Genomic DNA, 21,327 nt, shown 5'->3' on the forward strand with positions numbered 1-21,327 from the left:
GCCGGCTAACAGGACATGCTGCCTTTACACAAAAGTTCAAAAGGCGTTTATGGTATGTAGGTCTCGTTCAGCGGATTCTTGAGTGCGTTGCCATTGGTCAGCTCCTGTGTCGTGACCAGATGAGTGTCCTCCGTGTGGTCAGCGTTCTTCGGACTCCCGTCCACCATGTAGTCTTTAGCGGACTTGCGAGTCGACGATGTGGGATAGTACCTCTTCAGTAGACCCATCTGAGCCAGATCAAACAATATCAAACAATCGTGTTTAAATGGGTTCATTATTGTATGGAACTGACAACGTTAATTAGTTAAATGAACAGTCAGGGTTATGAATTAATAAAATAGTTATATCAAATGGGAGATGATGGGAAGCGGGAGTTATGATGGGAAACGGCTGACATTATCGTAAATATGTTCTGTACTGGCAAATGGGTGACATGATGGGAAATGGTTGTGTCATGCTGGTAAATGGTTGTCTCATGCTGGTAAATGGGTGCTCCAAGTGAACTCACCTCGCAGTACTGCATGGGCCTTGTCATGGACGAGCCGACAGACTTTACACTGGACCTGGATTGAGTAGACGCGGTGAGTGGTTTGGGTCTAGGAGTAGAAGTAACAGGTGTACACATCTCTAATTAATTTTACACATATCTAGCTAGTGTACACATCATTAAAATAGTGTACACAACTCTACTAGGTGTACACATCTCTAACTGGTGTACACATGTCTTGCACTACATGTACACCTCTCTAACTGGTCTATAATAAGCTAAACAAATCTAAGACTACAGGTGTACATCTCTGACACTGAATGTTCACAATCCAATCAATAGATGACACAACTCTAAAATAACTCTTAATGATTTCTTCTTTTATGATTAATGTGTAAATCAGCAGGCATTTCTCTATAATCATACCTTTAAATTTTTAAATTTTAAATAAAATGAGCAATTTAACATGGCATACGATTGACTGAAAATGTACTTGTTTTGGTTACCTAAAATAAAATACGTGATGGAATGAAAATGTGTGAAATACCTGAAGACAACAAATGTGAACTTTGAAAACAATTTTTTCTTGAACAGCTTGGTGGTGAGGGTGTAGAGCATGGGGTTGAGGGCGGAGTTGACGGGCAACACGAAGACAATCACCCAGGCGTACAACTCTTCTGAGATCTCCACACCTGGGGACAGAAGCACCTGGGTTAGCACCTGGGTAAGCACCTGGCTTAGCACCTGGGTTAGCACCTGGCTTAGCACCTGGGTTAGCACCTGGGTTAGCACCTGGGTTAGCACCTGGGTTAGCACGTGGGTTAGCAGGTGGGTTAGCACCTGAGTTGGTTAGGACCTGGGTTAGTACGTGGGTTAGCGCCTGGGTTAGCACCTGGGTTAGCACCTGGGTTAGCACCTGGGTTAGCACCAGTGAAGGTACCTGTCTAGCACATGTGGTGTTATCCTGTATACACATATTACCACATGCAAGAACACCTGTGTTAGCGCATATCAAAATACTTTTGTTAGAACATGCCTTAAAACCTTAATAGCAATTGAATTTAAACTTAAAAAATTAAAACTAAATTGCTCATTTCACTTGAAAATATGTATAACACATGAAATTATATTAATGTATTAAGCAACGTTCGAAACACTTGAAATGGTTTTTTAAAAGATGATTGGATCTTCACATCGGTAACTTAAAACCAATATTTTTGCGGTATCATCAACACAAAATTAACGTTTTTTATCCTGGCTGGTGTCCAGCTTCAATCTGATTTCGTAAAAGTGCAGATGCCGTTCTGCGATGTAACGATATAGGCCATAGCTGGGTAAACACTACTAAAGTGCTGGGTAAACACTACTAAAGTGCATAGTTTCCATACACAGTATGAATATCTTTGTTCCGCTATGATCGCGGTCGTTCAAGTAAGCATTTGTCACTATGATGTGACCAAAATATAGCTATTGCCTAAAGATGCTAATTGTCTTATCCACGGAGAGTGTTTTCATAGCCCTTTCATCAATAGATGAACAATCCCGTTAGATCTAGTTTTATCCACCTACCGTGGTATTATTGTCTAATGGAGGACTAGCCAACCTTCGCGTCTATCGAAATTTTGTTTTGATCTTCGTTTATAATATTACTAATAGCAATTTAAAAATATTTAATATTTCAATGTGATAAGACTTTGCTACAAGTCTTTTCTCAAAAATTTGTAATGTTATGTGTAAAAACAAGAATAAAAACAATATGACATTCTATTGAAAAAGAATGGACTGAAATCTTCCTAAATACTATAAATATTTAACTCCGAGATAGTTTGCCTGCGATCACATGAAGACTACTACGGATAGAGAAAGGGAAGAATGTTTTATTTGTTGTCTCAATTTACTCTACATATCTTCCATGCTGCTTAAAATATTTATATTCTTCTTTTATCGGAAACTTATTTCAGCTCTAGTTATAAGCCAACATCCACTCGACCCACCTCGTGAAAAGGAAAATTGCCCTTTTACTTTTTTGTTTTTAATTTTAAATTATTTTTCCTTATCTCCACAGAACATTGAATCACCATTTAATTACACATTTACATTTCCAGGCTTAAAAATAGTTTAAAAAATGGAACTTTTGTATGATGCATAAGTAAACCATCTTCAATGAATGAAAGTACATCTCATTAAGAAACATTACTATTGTAAATCTGTATCAGTTGTCACAAACCGATGATGAAAACTGTAGTACTAAAGCGAACATGACGTTGTAAATTACATAAAAACTACATGTCTATGATATTATTTGTCCTTGAGATATTTTGTCTTGGATATTTAGTCTGAGATATAATTTATACTATATATTGCCCTGATATAATTTGTCCTGAGAAAATTGTCCTTCAAATCATTTGTCCTGAGATATTTTGTCTGGAATATTTTGTCTGGAATATTTTGTCTGGAATATTTTGTCTGGAATATTTTGTCTGGAATATTTTGTCTGGAATATTTTGTCTGGAATATTTTGTCTGGGATTTTAGTCTGGAATATTTTGTCTGGAATTTGTTGTCTGGAATATTTTGTCTGGAATATTTTGTCTGGAATATTTTGTCTGGGATTTTAGTCTGGAATATTTTGTCTGGCATTTTAGTCTGGAATATTTTGTCTGGGATTTTAGTCTGGAATATTTAGTCTGGGATTTTAGTCTGGAATATTTTGTCTGGGATTTTAGTCTGGGATATTTTTCTGGGATTTTAGTCTGGAATATTTTGTCTGGGATTTTAGTCTGGAATATTTTATCTGGGATTTTAGTCTGGAATATTTTGTCTGGGATTTTAGTCTGGGATATTTTTCTGGGATTTAAGTCTGGAATATTTTGTCTGGGATTTTAGTCTGGAATATTTTGTCTGGGATTTTAGTCTGGAATATTTTGTCTGGGATTTTAGTCTGGAATAATTTGTCTGGGATTTTCGTCTGGAATATTTTGACTGGGATTTTAGTCTGGAATATTTTGTCTGGGATTCTAGTCTGGAATATTTTGTCTGGGATTCTAGTCTGGAATATTTTGTCTGGGATTTTAGTCTGGAATATTTTGTCTGGGATTTTAGTCTGGAATATTTTGTCTGGGATTTTAGTCTGGAATATTTTGTCTGGGATTTTAGTCTGGGATATTTTTCTGGGATTTTAGTCTGGAATATTTTGTCTGGGATTTTAGTCTGGAATATTTTTCTGGGATTTTAGTCTGGGATATTTTTCTGGGATTTTAGTCTGGGATATTTTGTCTTATCCCCGATTCCTGTTACTGTCAGACAATACTAGAAAAAATTTTCGACTTGAAAGTTGTTGGCGTCTGCAAATGGTAACGCTTTGACTGGCTGAAACACTTTTTAAAGCGGTTGAAGGCAACGAAGACTCCAACCCCCCGCCAACCACGCCAACCCCCTGCCATCCCAGTGAGGCACTAGTAAATATAGTTGTACTTCAGTAGCATTGACCCCCCCCCCCCCACATCTAAAGACTTGTTACGTTGGTCTGTTGTAGCACTGACCCCCCTCCCCCACATCTAAAGACGTGTTACGTTGGTCTGTTGTAGCACTGACCCCTCCCCCCACATCTAAAGACGTGTTACGTTGGTCTGTTGTAGCACTGACCCCCCCCACATCTAAAGTGTTACGTTGGTCTGTTGTAGCACTGACCCCCCCCCCCCCCCCACATCTAAAGACTTGTGACGTTGGTCTGTTGTAGCACTGACCCCCCCCCCCTACATCTAAAGACTTGTGACGTTGGTCTGTTGTAGCACTGACCCCCCCCCCCACATCTAAAGACGTGTTACGTTGGTCTGTTGTAGCACTGACCCCCCACATCTAAAGACTTGTTACGTTGGTCTGTTGTAGCACTGACCCCCCCACATCTAAAGACGTGTTACGTTGGTCTGCTGTAGCATTGACCCCCCCCCCCCCCCAAAGACGTGTTACGTTGGTCTGTTGTAGCATTGACCCCCCCCCCCATCTAAAGACTTGTTACGTTGGTCTGTTGTAGCACTGACCCCCCCCCCACATCTAAAGACGTGTTACGTTGGTCTGTTGTAGCACTGACCCCCCCCCCACATCTAAAGACGTGTTACGTTGGTCTGTTGTAGCACTGACCCCCCCTACATCTAAAGACGTGTTACGTTGGTCTGTTGTAGCACTGACCCCCCCCCCCACATCTAAAGGCTTGTTACGTTGGTCTGTTGTAGCACTGACCCCCCCACATCTAAAGACTTGTGACGTTGGTCTGTTGTAGCACTGACCCCCCCCACATCTAAAGACTTGTTACGTTGGTCTGTTGTAGCACTGACCCCCCACATCTAAAGACGTGTTACGTTGGTCTGTTGTAGCACTGACCCCCCCCCCCACATCTAAAGACGTGTTACGTTGGTCTGTTGTAGCACTGACCCCCCCACATCTAAAGACGTGTTACGTTGGTCTGTTGTAGCACTGACCCCCCCCCCACATCTAAAGACGTGTTACGTTGGTCTGTTGTAGCACTGACCCCCCCCCCCACATCTAAAGACGTGTTACGTTGGTCTGTTGTAGCACTGACCCCCCCCCCCCCCACATCTAAAGACGTGTTACGTTGGTCTGTTGTAGCACTGACCCCCCCACATCTAAAGACGTGTTACGTTGGTCTGTTGTAGCACTGACCCCCCCCCCCCACATCTAAAGACGTGTTACGTTGGTCTGTTGTAGCACTGACCCCCCCCCCCCCACATCTAAAGACGTGTTACGTTGGTCTGTTGTAGCACTGATCCCCCCACATCTAAAGACGTGTTACGTTGGTCTGTTGTAGCACTGACCCCCCACATCTAAAGACGTGTTACGTTGGTCTGTTGTAGCACTGACCCCCCCCCCCCCCCCACATCTAAAGACGTGTTACGTTGGTCTGTTGTAGCACTGACCCCCCCCCCACATCTAAAGACGTGTTACGTTGGTCTGTTGTAGCACTGACCCCCCCCCCCACATCTAAAGACGTGTTACGTTGGTCTGTTGTAGCACTGACCCCCCCCCCCCCACATCTAAAGACTTGTTACGTTGGTCTGTTGTAGCACTGACCCCCCCACATCTAAAGACTTGTTACGTTGGTCTGTTGTAGCACTGACCCCCCCCCCCCCCCACATCTAAAGACGTGTTACGTTGGTCTGTTGTAGCACTGACCCCCCCACATCTAAAGACGTGTTACGTTGGTCTGTTGTAGCACTGACCCCCCCCCCCCCCACATCTAAAGACGTGTTACGTTGGTCTGTTGTAGCACTGACCCCCCCCCACATCTAAAGACGTGTTACGTTGGTCTGTTGTAGCGCTGACCCCCCCCCCACATCTAAAGACTTGTTACGTTGGTCTGTTGTAGCACTGACCCCCCCCCCCCACATCTAAAGACGTGTTACGTTGGTCTGTTGTAGCACTGACCCCCCCACATCTAAAGACGTGTTACGTTGGTCTGTTGTAGCACTGACCCCCCCCCCCCCCCCCCCCACATCTAAAGACGTGTTACGTTGGTCTGTTGTAGCACTGACCCCCCCACATCTAAAGACGTGTTACGTTGGTCTGTTGTAGCACTGACCCCCCCCCCACATCTAAAGACGCGTTACGTTGGTCTGTTGTAGCACTGACCCCCCCCCACATCTAAAGACTTGTTACGTTGGTCTGTTGTAGCACTGACCCCCCCCCCCACATCTAAAGACTTGTTACGTTGGTCTGTTGTAGCACTGACCCCCCCACATCTAAAGACGTGTTACGTTGGTCTGTTGTAGCACTGACCCCCCCCCACATCTAAAGACTTGTTACGTTGGTCTGTTGTAGCACTGACCCCCCCCCCACATCTAAAGACTTGTTACGTTGGTCTGTTGTAGCACTGACCCCCCCCCCCCACATCTAAAGACTTGTTACGTTGGTCTGTTGTAGCACTGACCCCCCCACATCTAAAGACTTGTTACGTTGGTCTGTTGTAGCACAGACCCCCCCCCCACATCTAAAGACGTGTTACGTTGGTCTGTTGTAGCACTGACCCCCCCACATCTAAAGACGTGTTACGTTGGTCTGTTGTAGCACTGACCCCCCCCCACATCTAAAGACGTGTTACGTTGGTCTGTTGTAGCACTGACCCCCCACATCTAAAGACGTGTTACGTTGGTCTGTTGTAGCACTGACCCCCCCCCCCCCCACATCTAAAGACTTGTTACGTTGGTCTGTTGTAGCACTGACCCCCCCCCCCCCCACATCTAAAGACGTGTTACGTTGGTCTGTTGTAGCATTGACCCCCCCCCCCACATCTAAAGACGTGTTACGTTGGTCTGTTGTAGCACTGACCCCCCCCACATCTAAAGACGTGTTACGTTGGTCTGTTGTAGCATTGACCCCCCCCCACATCTAAAGACGTGTTACGTTGGTCTGTTGTAGCACTGACCCCCCCCCCCACATCTAAAGACGTGTTACGTTGGTCTGTTGTAGCACTGACCCCCCCCACATCTAAAGACGTGTTACGTTGGTCTGTTGTAGCATTGACCCCCCCCCCTAAAGACTTGTTACGTTGGTCTGTTGTAGCACTGACCCCCCCCCACATCTAAAGACGTGTTACGTTGGTCTGTTGTAGCACTGACCCCCCCCACATCTAAAGACGTGTTACGTTGGTCTGTTGTAGCATTGACCCCCCCCTAAAGACTTGTTACGTTGGTCTGTTGTAGCACTGACCCCCCCACATCTAAAGACTTGTTACGTTGGTCTGTTGTAGCGCTACCCCCCCCCATCTAAAGACTTGTTACGTCGGTCTGTTGTAGCGCTACCCCCCCCCCCCCCCTAAAGACTTGTTACGTCGGTCTGTTGTAGCATTGACCCACCCCCCCCCCCATCTAAAGACTTGTTGCGTTGATTTGTTGTAGCGCTAAACCCCCCCCCCCCCCATCTAAGGACATGTTACGTCCGTCTGTTGTAGCATTGACCCCCCTCCCCCCCCCCCCCCCCAACTAAAACTTGTTACGTCGGTCTGTTGTAGCGCTCTAAAAGCTGGCGATCAGATAATCACATTTTATGGTCACAGGTTGGACACTACCGGATGTTTACATCGCGGACTCTGGCGTTCTTATCACGTGACTTCTGGAGGACTTCTGGGACTTTCCACTCAAGGACTTTTAGTTTAAAATATATCCGCATGTATTTTGTACCTTTCTACTAGGAAGTTAATTTTTTTACCCTTTACTGTTTTTACATCAAATATCAACCTTTCGCTTTCTCTTTTTGTTCACGCATTTAAACACACGAACACACACATACACACTTACACACACTTGCATTTACACTTACATACACACACTTATACGTATACACCCGTACACGGCTACGCACTTACACTCAGACTGAAGAGCACCTACAAACACACTCTAACACACATGTTTAAAATAAACAATCATTCCCCACCTATGGCCAATACTTAGACAATCACTCACCACTGCGGGCCAATATTTAGACAATCACTCACCACCGAGGGCCAATCACTCACCACTAGAGTCCAATATTTAGACAATCACTCACCACTTAGGGCCAATATTTTGATGATGATGATGGGAATCCAGCAGACAAAGTCTGTGATGACAATGAAAAAAAATCTCTGCACTAGACAGCGCTCTTTAGACTCCCTGGAAGTCCGCAAAGGCAGAGCGCTCATCTGTATGGAGTAGAACATGGCGGCGTAGGCGTAGGCGATGAACCCAAAGGAGCCGAAGTTGATCCCTAGGAACAAAAAGGAGGAGAACTCCCAACCCTTTGCCCGGGGGTCGTGCAGATGGAGGGGGATGCAGACGGCATTGTCCCTGTAGAAGGATTTGCCGAAATAGTCTAATCCGGAAACCGGAAGTACGGCTAGCACTATGCAAATGAGCCAGGTGAAGCCCATGACGAAGTAGGCTTGCTTGAGCCCACGTTTTCTGAAGGACAGCGGGTACATGATGCTGATGTAGCGGTCTAGCGTGATGACCGATAGCGTCAGCACCGACATTTCCGTGCTGAGCGTGGACAGGATGCCCGAGAAGTCGCACTCCCAGCTGTTTCTCCACGACTCGTCGTGGACGATGTAGGCCCCGCGGTACTTGACGTCCGTCACGGCGATGATGAGCAGGTACAGCCCCATCAGGAAGTCGGCCAGACTGAGGTTCTTGATGAAGAAGGAGTGGATCCTGTTGTCCTCGCGCATGAAGAACCGCCCCAGGATGACGATCAGGTTACCCCCACAGGCCAGCAGCGCAACCAGCCAGACGCTGATCCGCAACACGATGCTCTCTAGGAGGTTCTCCTTGCTGCTGATCCCGTCCCCCTGGGGCCGGCACACGGCGGCTTGTTTGGCGTAGATGCACATGTAGAACTTGTCAAAGTATCTGCAGTTGTCATGGAAACAGTAACATTTATTACATCGTAAAATACCAGTCATACTTATTTCAAGGTGAAATGAGAGTTATTGTTATTTCATAGTAAAATGACAGTATTAGTTATTTCAAGGTAAAATGACCGAAATACTTATTTCTTGGAAGTTCTAGATCTAATAATTCAGCACCAATCCTTATATTAAAACCTAGTGGACACCGGTGCCCGCTACCTAATGATCTCAACTAATTAATGACCCTAAGTATATAGTTGAGGAGAACAAAACAGTAGGACCTACATGTATTTCAGATCCTTGTTGTAGCTGAAGGTACCGTTCTCAATGGTCTTCAGTTTGTTCTTGTACAGATCTCTGTGGGGGGAACAACGACGTAAGGCTCACAAAAACAGGAAGAAACAGGTGAAGCAGTCGACAGAGACGTCAAGAAATGGCAGGTGTAGCAGTCGACAGAGACGTCAAGAAATGACAGGGGTAGCCGTCGACAGAGACGTCAAGAAATGACAGGTGTAGCAGAGAGACGTCAAGAAATGACAGGTGTAGCAGACGACAGAGACGTCAAGAAATGACAGGTGTAGCAGCCGACAGAGAAGGTAAGAAATGGCAGGTGTAGCAGCCGACAGAGAAGGTAAGAAATGGCAGGTGTAGCAGCCGACAGAGAAGGTAAGAAATGTCATGTGATATGCGATTGCTTTCTACTCACACTGACTGAACCTTCGGTAAGTCGGCCATGACCCTGTCCTCAATCTTTACCAGACGATTCATTTGAAGATTTCTGTTGAAAGAATCAGAGCTGTTGACTATAGATCTACACGATTGTTTTCTATCTTAGCTGGCAGAGTTCGCTAATTAAATATATTTGTAAGTGGCGGGTATATAAAGCTATGACATAAAACATATGTTAAACTCTCATAAACCCCGTGTTAAACCAATGTTAACTTAAGTAAACCCAGAGTTAAACAAGAGTTAAACTTACAGCGAGACGAGCTCACTAAGCCCAGTGAAAACGCCGTTCTGTAAAACCTGCAGTCTGTTGCTGTACAGTGTCCTGTATGGGGGAAATAAAGGACAGGGTCAAAAACAGGGGTCTAGTCTTTAAGAAACAGTGGGCAGGTCATAAACAGGGGTCTAGTCTTTAAGAAACAGTGGTCAAAAACAGGGGTCTAGTCTTTAAGAAACAGTGGTCAAAAACAGGGGTCAAGTTTTTAAGAAACAGTGGACAGGTCAAAAACAGGGGTCTAGTCTTTAAGAAACAGTGGACAAGGTGCTCATGAGTCACAAAGGGGTGATGTTGTATCTGATAGTAAGTTTCAGTTGTGTGGACACAGTAGAAACATTTTAAACAATAGACACTAGACCAGAAGAAACAGTAGAACAATACAGATAGTAGAAATAATTAAACAGTAGAAACAGAAAATGTAAAAACAAAAGATACAGTAGAAACAGCCTAATACTTACAGTGTCTTCAGATTGCGCATGTCTCTAAAAGCGTTGACTTCAATCTTAACAATAAAGTTGTGTTTCAAATCACTGAGAAAGAAAAAAAATGGGAATTTAGTTTTTATCTTTGATGGTTAATACGTTTTAGAGATGTCGATATACACAGGGCCACATATATACATGCTTATCTTTTTACCAGGAAACTTCTTTTTTCATCCATTGTAACCAATGTGTCATCCCAAGCCAACTGAAACCTGTTTTTTTCTTCACCTCATTTGGTGATACACCAATTTATGAGATTTCAAAGTAATAAGAAATGACGGAGGTACTCACAGTTTGACCAGGTTTACTAGCCCAGTGAAGTAAGTCATTCTTATCTCGCTGAGCTTGTTTTCAAACAAATACCTGTTGAAAAAAAAATTAAATTAAAGAACGGCAACTCAGATTTTACTATTGAGTTTAGTTTGCAATGAGTTACTTCCCATAGAACAAAACTAGCCAGAAAAAGAAAATTCATTATTGGGGTTTAAATTATAAAAAGTGCAATTTATACATATGTTCGTAGATTTAATGGTGGACTTGCTACAGGATATGAATGGTAAAAATGTTAGACACTTTGTTACAGTAAGTTCATATACATAACGCTTGGAATATTGATAAGTACAAATAACAAGTAATGCTTAGGCTTCGCAATTATGTGCATGTAAATATATATATATATATATATATATATATATATATATATATATATATATATATATATATATATATATATATGGACAATGGTGTGATGCTGGTGTATGTGAATGATGGTGTATGCAGAAGCTGGTATATTTGAATGGTGGTGGATGGGATTGATGGTGTGACGATGGTGTATGTAGATGCTGTGTGCAGCATGTGTAAGTGTAGCTGGTGTATGTGTAGCTGGTGTATGTGTAGCAGATGTGTGTAGCTAGTGTATGTGTCGCTGGTGTATGTGTAGCTGCTGAATGTGTAGCTGGTGTATGTGTAGCTGCTGAATGTGTAGCTGGTGTATGTGTAGCTGGTGTATGTGCAGCAGGTGTATGTGCACAGGTGTATGTGTATCATATGTATGTGTAGCAGATGTAAGTGTAGATGTATGTTTAACAGGTGTATGTGCATCATATGTATGTGTAGCTGGTGTATGTACAACAGGTATCATGACTTACAGGATCTGTAGCCGGTGCAGGTTGATGAACGTGTTGTCACTTATCTCACTTATCTCATTATCTTGCACGTGCCTGTAAATATGAACGCGAATTAACGTCATTTTAGTAAAGTCAACTTCCCCTTTAGAACCTGACCATCCATGGGGCAAATAAAGTAGAGTTCATCTGTGTCTGTGACCTCGGCATATGAAGGTTCTGTGTTGAACGTCATATTTAGGTCAATATAACTCGGACGTGATTAAATACATTGAATCTCTAGTACATCGCTGAGTACACCCAGCCCTAATGGGTACCTTACCTAGTTTGTAGACTACGAGTCCAACCAGCCCTAATGAATACCTTACCTAGTTTGTGGACTACGAATCCACCAAGCCCTAATGGGTACCTTGCCTAGTTTGCGGACTACAAATAAAGTCAGTCCTGACTACACTAATACTTCCTGTGCCGAGATCAGCGAAACAAATGGACTCTACTTCACTTGCCCCATAGAACGTCGGTTCCAATATTTTCAGCAACACAAACAACCAGCAAAAAAGTCATTAAAATTAAACACACATCGCGAAATAGAGTCAGCAATTCATAATATTTCCCAAAACACTAATTTGAAGAATTCGACACCATTCATTTGAGGCGAATCGTTTTCTTTTGTGTTTTCTTTTGTGTTTTCTTTTGTGTTTTCTACGTCACTTGAGACAAGGGAAGTAACTACTGTTACCAAAAATAAACGATCCCTTTCAGACCGGAAGTTAATTAGTGCAGAGGGAGTAGAAAACAACCGTTTCTATGGTTACGACTCAAAAAGCTAAGGTCAAAGTAACACAAGATTCCAGCTTGAATTTGGGCGCCTTTCGTGGGCGGATGTTAATAGCGATGACAATTAATATAAATACTGACAATAACATTGACATGGACTATGGCTCTATAGTTTAATTGGATGACTCCTCATTGGAAGTCCAAGCACAAAGTCTGGACAGTAAAATGAGAAGAGCTAGATGTTGCCGATGTGTCGGACTCCCTCTCTCCACACAGCTAATGGACCCATGTGACATCAAGTTAGCCATACAACTTCAAATCAACAGGGACTAACAATTCAGTTAACTACTGAGAAGTTTTAAATGAACACACGAAGTCAATGACTTACAATTCAGTCAAGTTGGACATCTTGTCGAAGTCACCGGACCTCAATTCTTTAATCTGGTTGCCTCCAATGTTTCTGGAAAATAAAATTCCATAAATTTGTTTGTTTTACACTTTTATAGTTTGAAATAAGACTGCTTTAATTAGTGTTAATTTCATGTATAACTTAACATTACATGTTTAGCTTTAATGTTAGCTTTTAAGTAGGCCTACTATCAACACGATTTATCATATTAACGCAGTAAAAAAATTCTGCCGGTTTCAAAAGTTTGAGCACTTAGATAAGTATTCAAACGAAATGCACGTGTATCCAATTAGTTACTTACAATCTATACACTGTTAAATTGTATTAAAACGAAAACGAGATAAACGTACATTTTTATTAGCACATGTCACCGAGTACTAAAGGATAGCCCTTGATTCTTTTTCCTTAATTCTTTTTGCATACCTAATTTTGTCTTAGGTTCTTATTAAAATTTTTAAAAAATTAGTTCAAACAGCTCATTTAAAAGTACAACGAATTACAATCCAATCCTTCCATTATTAATGTATTTCTTTAATAGAACATAACTATGATTAAAAACTGCATTTAATGTTCTCATTAGCCGCAAGTGCATTTTTTTCCTCGCTCGTTTTCCGGGTGCAATACATTGTTTTGTTAATTAAATTTAATTGATGCCCACATCTCAGAACGAGGCTGCACGCAGGTCGGAGTGGTGCCACCAGAACATCACTCAACCCTCTTAGACATGATAGGACATTAGTTCCAAGGGCGGATCTCTGATGGAGGCGAGCCTAAGGTGCTCGTAAAAAATGATTCTAGAACAAAAAGTTTAATTAACTTACAAAACGGTGAGATTTGGAAGGAACCCCCGCGCAATCGAAGAAATGTTTTCAATTGTATTTCCTTTCAAGGTTCTGAAAATTCAATACAAAAGAATCATTCAGGTAATGTAAAAAATATCTCGACATTTTGAGTAGAAAAAAAAATGTAAAAAAGAATGTAAGAAGATTAAAAAAAGTATCCCACTCTGTGAAATATGATGTAAATAACTACATACCTTAAGGCATAATCTGTTGGCTTAGTCAGTAAGGGAATTCATGCGGTTTAAATAATGGGGAGGGGTGGGGGTAATGTCGGTAATGACAATCAGAGTAGATGTGTATAGTCCAGTGTGTGTGTTTGTTTTGTGTGTGTGTGTGTGTGTTGTAATAAATAAATGAGTTGAGTAAAAATTATTGTTTGAGGTTTATGCCGTCTTTCTGTTTGACCAGCTGACCTGGTTAGAGACAGTACGTTTGGTAAGGAAATCAGGCGTTGGACGGTTGGTCTACTTAAGGTTGGTCTAGTGTGGCGTTGGACGGTTGGTCTTGTGTGGCGTTGGACGGTTGGTCTTGTGTGGCGTTGGACGGTTGGTCTACTGTGGTGTTGGACGGTTGGTCTACTTAAGGTTGGTCTAGTGTGGCGTTGGACGGTTGGTCTACCCGTGGCGTTGGACGGTTGGTCTAGTGTGGCGTTGGACGGTTGGTCTACTGTGGCGTTGGACGGTTAGTCTAGTGTGGCGTTGGACGGTTAGTCTAGTGTGGCGTTGGACGGTTGGTCTACTTAACATTGGACGGTTGGTTTATTAAAACTTGTATTATTGCGGGGTTGGACGGTCGTTGCTTTAAAACTTACAAGACAGTTGCGTTGGACGGTTGAAACTTACAAGACAGTTGCGTTGGACGGCTGGTTGAGCTGGAAGCGGCTGACATTCACGTAGTCACAGTGTAGCTGAGTACTGTTGTAGCACTGACAGTACGATGGGAAGTTCTTCAGTGCTGGGGAATAGACAAGTATATCAGGTACTTATAAGCATGGGTGATTTCTACTCCAAGTTCTGAGGTCCAGGTGTTCGTCAGTATGGGTTTCTCTATTCTGTGGTCCATCTGTCTATGTCTCTATGTAAAACTATGTACAACTACCATCTTGATGTAAATATTCTACACTGACTGTTTCAACTGTTTATTTGTGTCAAACTTCCATTTTGTTCTAAATATTCTAGTCTACTTTAATTGCTTCAACTTTGCCAACATGTGCAAAACTTCCATTTTCTGGTAACTATTCCAGTCTACTGAAACTTTTGAAACTTCCGAGTGTAAACAAACTAGGCGCAACTTGCTGAAACAGACGTCAAGACAAATTATTTAAGACGTCATTGCAAACAACAAGTAAATTCCGGGCACCGGTCGGTAACAGGATGAAGTAGGTCGACTTGATGCCCCAGAGACGCACAAATCACTCAGAGATAATATGTTGCTTTAATATATTTTAAAATATCTTTCAGTTTGTTTTTAAAGGGAAATACATTGTCAGTTTTGTCACCGGTGAGGAAATATTTCTAAATCAGAGAGCTGCGGCGTTAATTTATACATCAGAGAGCTATGGCGTTAATTTATAAATCAGAGAGCTGCGGCGTTAATTTTCACCCCTCCGAGAAAGATGTAGAGAAAATATTGGTTTAATATTAATCCAGATAAATCCCATGTATGGGGCCGAGGGGGGCAGTTTTGATAGATCTCTGATTATGCGCCAAGTTTGGCTGTGCCACAGACTCCCACTCTCAAATATACCGCGGGCGTGGAGTGGGTATAGGGTGTTCTGATCAATCTCCCAGATGTAGGGGGTGGGGGGATAAAGGGGCAAGATGGGCTGTCGCCTCCCCCCCCCCCATTTATACCGCGGGCGTGGAGTGGAGGGGGACTCATGGTTGAAAACTGACGGTTGAATGAAACATTGGCCAGAACTGGAGGTTGGCTGTCTGAAGCCTCGAGCACTTAAAGGCAGACGTCAAGACGTGCACTTACAGGCGGACGTCAAGACGTCAAGACGTGCACTTACAGGCGGACGTCAAGACGTCAAGACGTACACTTGCAGGCGGACGTCAAGACGTCAAGACGTACACTTGCAGGCGGACGTCAAGACGTACACTTGCAGGCGGACGTCAAGACGTGCACTTACAGGCGGACGTCAAGACGTACACTTACAGGCAGACGTCAAGACGTGCACTTACAGGCGGCGTCAAGACGTACACTTACAGGCAGACGTCAAGACGTACACTTGCAGGCGGACGTCAAGACGTGCACTTACAGGTAGACGTCAAGACGTGCACTTACAGGCGGACGTCAAGACGTGCACTTACAGGCGGCGTCAAGACGTACACTTACAGGCGGACGTCAAGACGTGCACTTACAGGCAGACGTCAAGACGTACACTTACAGGCAAACGTCAAGACGTGCACTTACAGGCGGACGTCAAGACGTGCATTTACAGGTGGACGTCAAGACGTGCACTTACAGTCAGACGTCAAGACGTGCACTTACAGGCAGACGTCAAGACGTGCACTTAAAGGCAGACGTCAAGACGTGCACTTACAGGCAGACGTCAAGACGTGCACTTACAGGCGGACGTCAAGACGTGCACTTACAGGCAGACGTCAAGACGTGCACTTAAAGGCAGACGTCAAGACGTGCACTTAAAGGCAGACGTCAAGACGTACACTTACAGGCGGACGTCAAGACGTGCACTTACAGGCGGACGTCAAGGCATCGAGACAAGTCTTCTGACAAAAATTACCCAAGCATTTGGAATGTCTGGCTGGCTATTTATCTAGACAGACGCGTTTCTGTAACTAGACAGACAATGTATGTCCCGTGTCTCCCACCTCCCCCCCCCCCCCCACCTAAAAAAACAAACAACAAAACAACCGCAGACGTTCCCGTGGGGTCGGGTGAGTACAGGGCGGGGTATGTCAGCCACGGGGGAGTGAGGCAGTGGAGCAGGAGTACGCCAACACAATGTCTACCTGTCTCTCTGTCTCAGATACTCGGCTCGCTCATACTGTCCCAGATACAGCACCATTCTTTCTCTCCCAGATAACAGTAACATCCTGTCTCTCCCAGATAATATTATCTTCTATTACTGTCCCAGAAATCCCAGCCAACAAATTACTATTTGACATCCCCCCATAGACGAGATAAACCCCACATTACCGTATTACCGTAAAACCCCTAAAGTAGTCAACTATGCGTCTGATTCCGTCGATATTTCACATATTTCTGAAGTGCTTAAAGGCAAATATTGATTTTATTTCCATGGAAATTTCTCCACAGTAGCTTTTGTTACCCGCCATTATCTTATGAGCTCACACAATATATCAAGTCTCAGGTATCTGCTTGAGGACATCAGTATATATTTAAGGACCAGGGTATATTTTGAGAACCCCGGTACAAGATGGGAAAGGTCTACGTTTACAATAGCTGGTTAGGGGTTTCAACCCAGCGGGTGAATGGAAGCGTGGGAGTGGCGGTTCTAGGGGAAGAGGTGGAAGGTGAGGGGGTGATCGCCCCCTCGATAACTCTGTGACAATTAGTCGCGCGTTTATTAAGATGAGAGAACAGACTCTTCCTCTGATATAATGATTGATTATCGATACATTAGGATGAAGGTTTTAGCAGCATAGTTTTTACAAGGTAAATAGGTTATTTTTCGGAAAGAAAATAATAATTAATTTGTTGTTAAAATTCTGTTTACAGATATAAACATTGCTTATATTTCTAATTGGGATATACTTTTGAATCCAAAGCGTATTTTACTTGCCCATGTAATTAACCAATTTCTAAATGCAATCAAAATTACCCCAATACACCAAAGTTCTGGGACCGCCCCTGTTTTCACCACACCACAACAACCTAACTCCTCTACCTACCCTCAAGTTATGGCCCCCCATCTAGTTTCACCACACCCCCAACAATCAAACACCTCTACCCACCCCGAAGTTCTAGCTCTTCAGTTTCACCACACCCCCAACAACCAAACACCTCTACCCACCCCAAAGTTCTAGCTCCCCAGTTTCACCACACCCCCAACAACCAAACACCTCTACCCACCCCAAAGTTCTAGCTCCCCACTTTCACCACACCCCCAACAACCAAACACCTCTACCCACCCCAAAGTTCTAGCTCCCCAGTTTCACCACACCCCCAACAACCAAACACCTCTACCCACCCCAAAGTTCTAGCTCCCCAGTTTCACAAAACCCCCAACAACCAAACACCTCTACCCACCCCAAAGTTCTAGCTCCCCAGTTTCACCACACCCCCAACAACCAAACACCTCTACCCACCATAAAGTTCTAGCTCCCCACTTTCACCACACCCCCAACAACCAAACACCTCTACCCACCCCAAAGTTCTAGCTCCCCAGTTTCACCACACCCCCAACAACCAAACACCTCTACCCACCCCAAAGATCTAGCTCCCCCGTTCCACCACACCCCCAAGAACCTAACACCTCTACCCACCCCAAAGTTCTAGTTCCCCAGTTCCACCACACCCCCAACAACCAAACACCTCTACCCACCCCAAAGTTCTAGCTCCCCACTTCCACCACACCCCCAACAACACTGCTCACCCTGAACCCACACAACGCCGCTATCGGATTTAATCACAGCTTAGACTCGTGTCCCAGCCTTCACATAAACCTAACCCTAATTAAACCCAACCCTAATTTAACCTTAGCCTAATTACTCCCACAGTCTCTCCTTACATGACGTCATAATGGCCTCCTACACAGTTACCCCTCCTCCCCCACCTATTTCAAAAAATCTGGTTTAGACAAACACCAGTAGCTAAAAATAGCAGGTAATATATGCGCATTTTATGCACATTTTGTTATGAAGCAGATGTTGGCGTTTAGCTTATTTTATACTGCTGTCTGGATACCGTCGCCTTCAATGATACGCTATTTTAGGAGGGGTCAAAGTTCACGCATGCGCGTAGTAAGAGGTACACAACCAGAAGAAAAGTCCATGCAATAAAACAGGAGTACAGCGCTAATCAAAAGAGTGTGTTCCTCGTTTTCTTGTTTACAGTTCATGCGGTTCTACCCCCCCCCCCCTTCCCCCCTTATGCTAACACCGTCTTTGGTCAAGCGGGGGTGGGGGGCTTGCCTGGATAGGGGGGTGAGGAGAGGGATGTGGGGGATGGTGGTATTAGATGGTTGTCAAAAAAAAGTGGAAGAGACTTAGAGAGAAAAAAAGTGGAGGAGATTCAGAAAGAAAAAAGTGCCCTATCTTTTGATACCACTCAATCTCCGGTATCCGGACGGCAAGTAAAGTGCGATGACGTCAGCTGGTTTTTATCTCCCCTGCCGTATGTCATCGTGAAGCAGGCGGCAGTCGCCGTTGGGGAAGAGAATGAATGGGGCAAGTACAGGTAATAGGAGGGGTGGGCAGGAGAAAAGGGGGGGGGGGGGTTGGGGGACAGGGTGGGGATGGGGTGGTTGGGGGACAGACTGGGGAGGGATGGTTGGGGGGACAGAGTGGGGAGGGGTGGTTGGGGGGACAGAATGGGGAGGGTATGGTTGGGGGGACAGAGTGGGGAGGGGGTGGTTGGGGAACAGAGTGAGGAGGGGGTGGTTGGACGACAGCGGGGGTAGAGGGCAGAAGCGTAGCGACCCTTCCCGGCGCCCGGGGACAAACTTTCAATTTGCACCCCCCCTCAAACTTTCGACTTGCACCACCCCTTCAAACTTTCGATTTGCAGCCTTCTCAAACTTTCGATTTGCACTCCCCCCTCAAACTATTTATAATGAAAAAAGTAACTAAAATGACATTTTAATTTGTTTTTACAACCCATTTTGGTGCCCCCTAAGGTCGGCGCCCGGGGACATATGTACCCCCCTGCCCCCCCCCCCCCCCATCGCTACGCCTCTACTAGAGGGTTGATCAGTTGAGGGTATTGACGAATTGTAGTTTTAGGCAATGGTGGTAGGGTGGGGGGGGGTTATAGCTTAGGATGTGGAGGGAGGGGTGGTAGGAGACACACAACCAGGGGACAAAGAGAAAATATTTCCCTGGATGGTTGTCTGTCGGTTTGTCTAAATGTTTCCCGTTTACCCAGGTTGGAATGTGGTCAATAGATACAGCTAAAAGTTCAAATCTTAACCGGGGAAATTGTATGAAATGTTTGTAAAATTGCCGTTCTCCGGTAGTTTAGTTAATTAAACACGAGTTTTTATTGGGAGCAAGTCTATGTTAGTTGAAGCCGTTACGTACAAACAACATACACGTTCTAGAATTACAGTCACGTGTCTTATGATGAAAGCTGAAAATTTCTTTAATAGAAGGGTAACAAGCAACGGGAAATCTTGAATAGAGTCTGGGCTATTTATAGATTATCGTGACAATAAAAGTTTTTTTTAAAAATAGTTTGTATTTGAAATTAGTTTTGTTCCATTTTAGTATTTGGTATGCTGGTTAGTTAATAGAAAATGTAAAAACACATTTGCTGAAATTAGTTTTGTTCCGTTTCGGTAGTTGCTATTTTTGATAATTGGACAGAAAATTTGACACGTATTTGTTTCTCTGTAGCCAGAAATAAGACAAACTCCTCTATCTGTCAGCATGTTTCTTTCAGACATCTCTTCGTGCACTCCCCCTCCCATCCTCCCCCTCCCCCGAAGCACGCCAATCTCCCGCCAGCTGGTGTAATGACGTCATCATTGGAAGGTTCTTAAACTAGCCGAGTAGGTATTAAATATAAACCAAATTATTATTTAGCTCTAAGCGACTATCTGTTTAAAATGGATGAATATGTTGACAATATGTTAGATAATAATAGGGAATAATCCAGCTTACTCGCACCGCCTTCTCTCCCCCCCATTCGCCCCCTCCCCCACCCCATTCGCTCCCTCCCCCACCCCATTCGCCCCCCCCCCCCACTCGCACATAACCAGAATCATCAAGATATCATCGAGCCACCAACTCCCTAGTTTATGTCTAAGAAAACCTCAAGTTATCGTTTATCTCTCACGTCAAGAAAATATTCTGACAGCTAAAAACATTTTCTCCCGCTATTCGCGGCCTAGGTCTCCATGGTGATAAAACAAGATGTTCGGAGTTCTCTCCCTTGATGTTTTGTTCACACCGCAGCTCTGGAATAAAATCTGTGATCTGTGGGGCTGGCTGTCTGTGTGTCTGTGTGTGTGTGTGTGTCTCTGTGTCTGTCAGTGTGTGTGTGTCTGTGGTTGTGTGTGGGGGGTGGTTGGGAGTGTGATTTTGTGTCTGTGTGTGTGTGTGTCTGTGTGGGGGTTGGCAGTGTGTGTCTGTGTGTGGGGATTGGGAGTGTGTGTCTGTGTGTGTGTCTGTGTGTATGTGTTGGGGTGGTTGGGAGTGTGTTTTTCTGTCTGTGTGTGTCTGTGTGTGGGGGTTGGGAGTTTCAATACCTCACGCCGTTAAAAGACATCTTCCTTGTCAGGTTGAGTAAAAGGGAAAAAAAAAATTAAACTTTACCGCAAACCTACTGGAATAAGAAAATGTAGTGATTACTTCAAAGTACAAAGCCATTTTAAAACTACAAAACAGTTCGAAGTTTCACGACTCGACTAAATTGTTGTAACAATAACTTGATTTTAAAGTCAACTAGACCAAGGTCTCAGCGAAGTAATACAACAATTTTACTCGAACTTTTAATCGTAGAAAATATTTCTTTCTATAAAGTGTGACTTTGTGCTTGAAGCCATACAACAATTATAAAAAATTACAAAAAAATGTAACGTAATTTCTCGCTAGCAGGCCGGGAATTCTGTCATTTCAAACATTTAAATCTATACAAAGCATTTGAAGACAAGAA

At 43.9% G+C, this 21,327-nt stretch overlaps 1 protein-coding gene across 3 annotated transcripts in view; it reads right to left on the reverse strand.

Annotated features, from left to right (window-relative positions):
• Positions 1 to 21,327, reverse strand: part of LOC131939203 (relaxin receptor 1) — a 138,414-nt gene continuing 117,087 nt past the window's right edge. For 2 of the 3 annotated variants that reach the window (XM_059297395.1, XM_059297393.1), the window contains exons 4-16: positions 14,364 to 14,475; positions 13,501 to 13,572; positions 12,659 to 12,730; positions 11,518 to 11,589; positions 10,661 to 10,732; positions 10,346 to 10,417; positions 9,864 to 9,935; positions 9,591 to 9,662; positions 9,170 to 9,241; positions 8,047 to 8,885; positions 1,035 to 1,179; positions 509 to 596; positions 1 to 227 (exon numbers count right to left, since the gene is read on the reverse strand). In XM_059297395.1, the coding sequence (XP_059153378.1) occupies positions 48 to 227; positions 509 to 596; positions 1,035 to 1,179; positions 8,047 to 8,885; positions 9,170 to 9,241; positions 9,591 to 9,662; positions 9,864 to 9,935; positions 10,346 to 10,417; positions 10,661 to 10,732; positions 11,518 to 11,589; positions 12,659 to 12,730; positions 13,501 to 13,572; positions 14,364 to 14,475 (1,940 nt within the window). In that variant the 3' untranslated portion in view covers positions 1 to 47. The remainder of the gene's footprint in view (positions 228 to 508; positions 597 to 1,034; positions 1,180 to 8,046; positions 8,886 to 9,169; positions 9,242 to 9,590; positions 9,663 to 9,863; positions 9,936 to 10,345; positions 10,418 to 10,660; positions 10,733 to 11,517; positions 11,590 to 12,658; positions 12,731 to 13,500; positions 13,573 to 14,363; positions 14,476 to 21,327) is intronic. The other variant, XM_059297394.1, reaches the window with a different exon arrangement.

This window comes from Physella acuta, unplaced genomic scaffold, assembly GCF_028476545.2.
Source record: "Physella acuta isolate Inbredline_101_S28 unplaced genomic scaffold, ASM2847654v3 ptg000267l, whole genome shotgun sequence".
Lineage (NCBI taxonomy): Eukaryota > Metazoa > Mollusca > Gastropoda > Physidae > Physella > Physella acuta.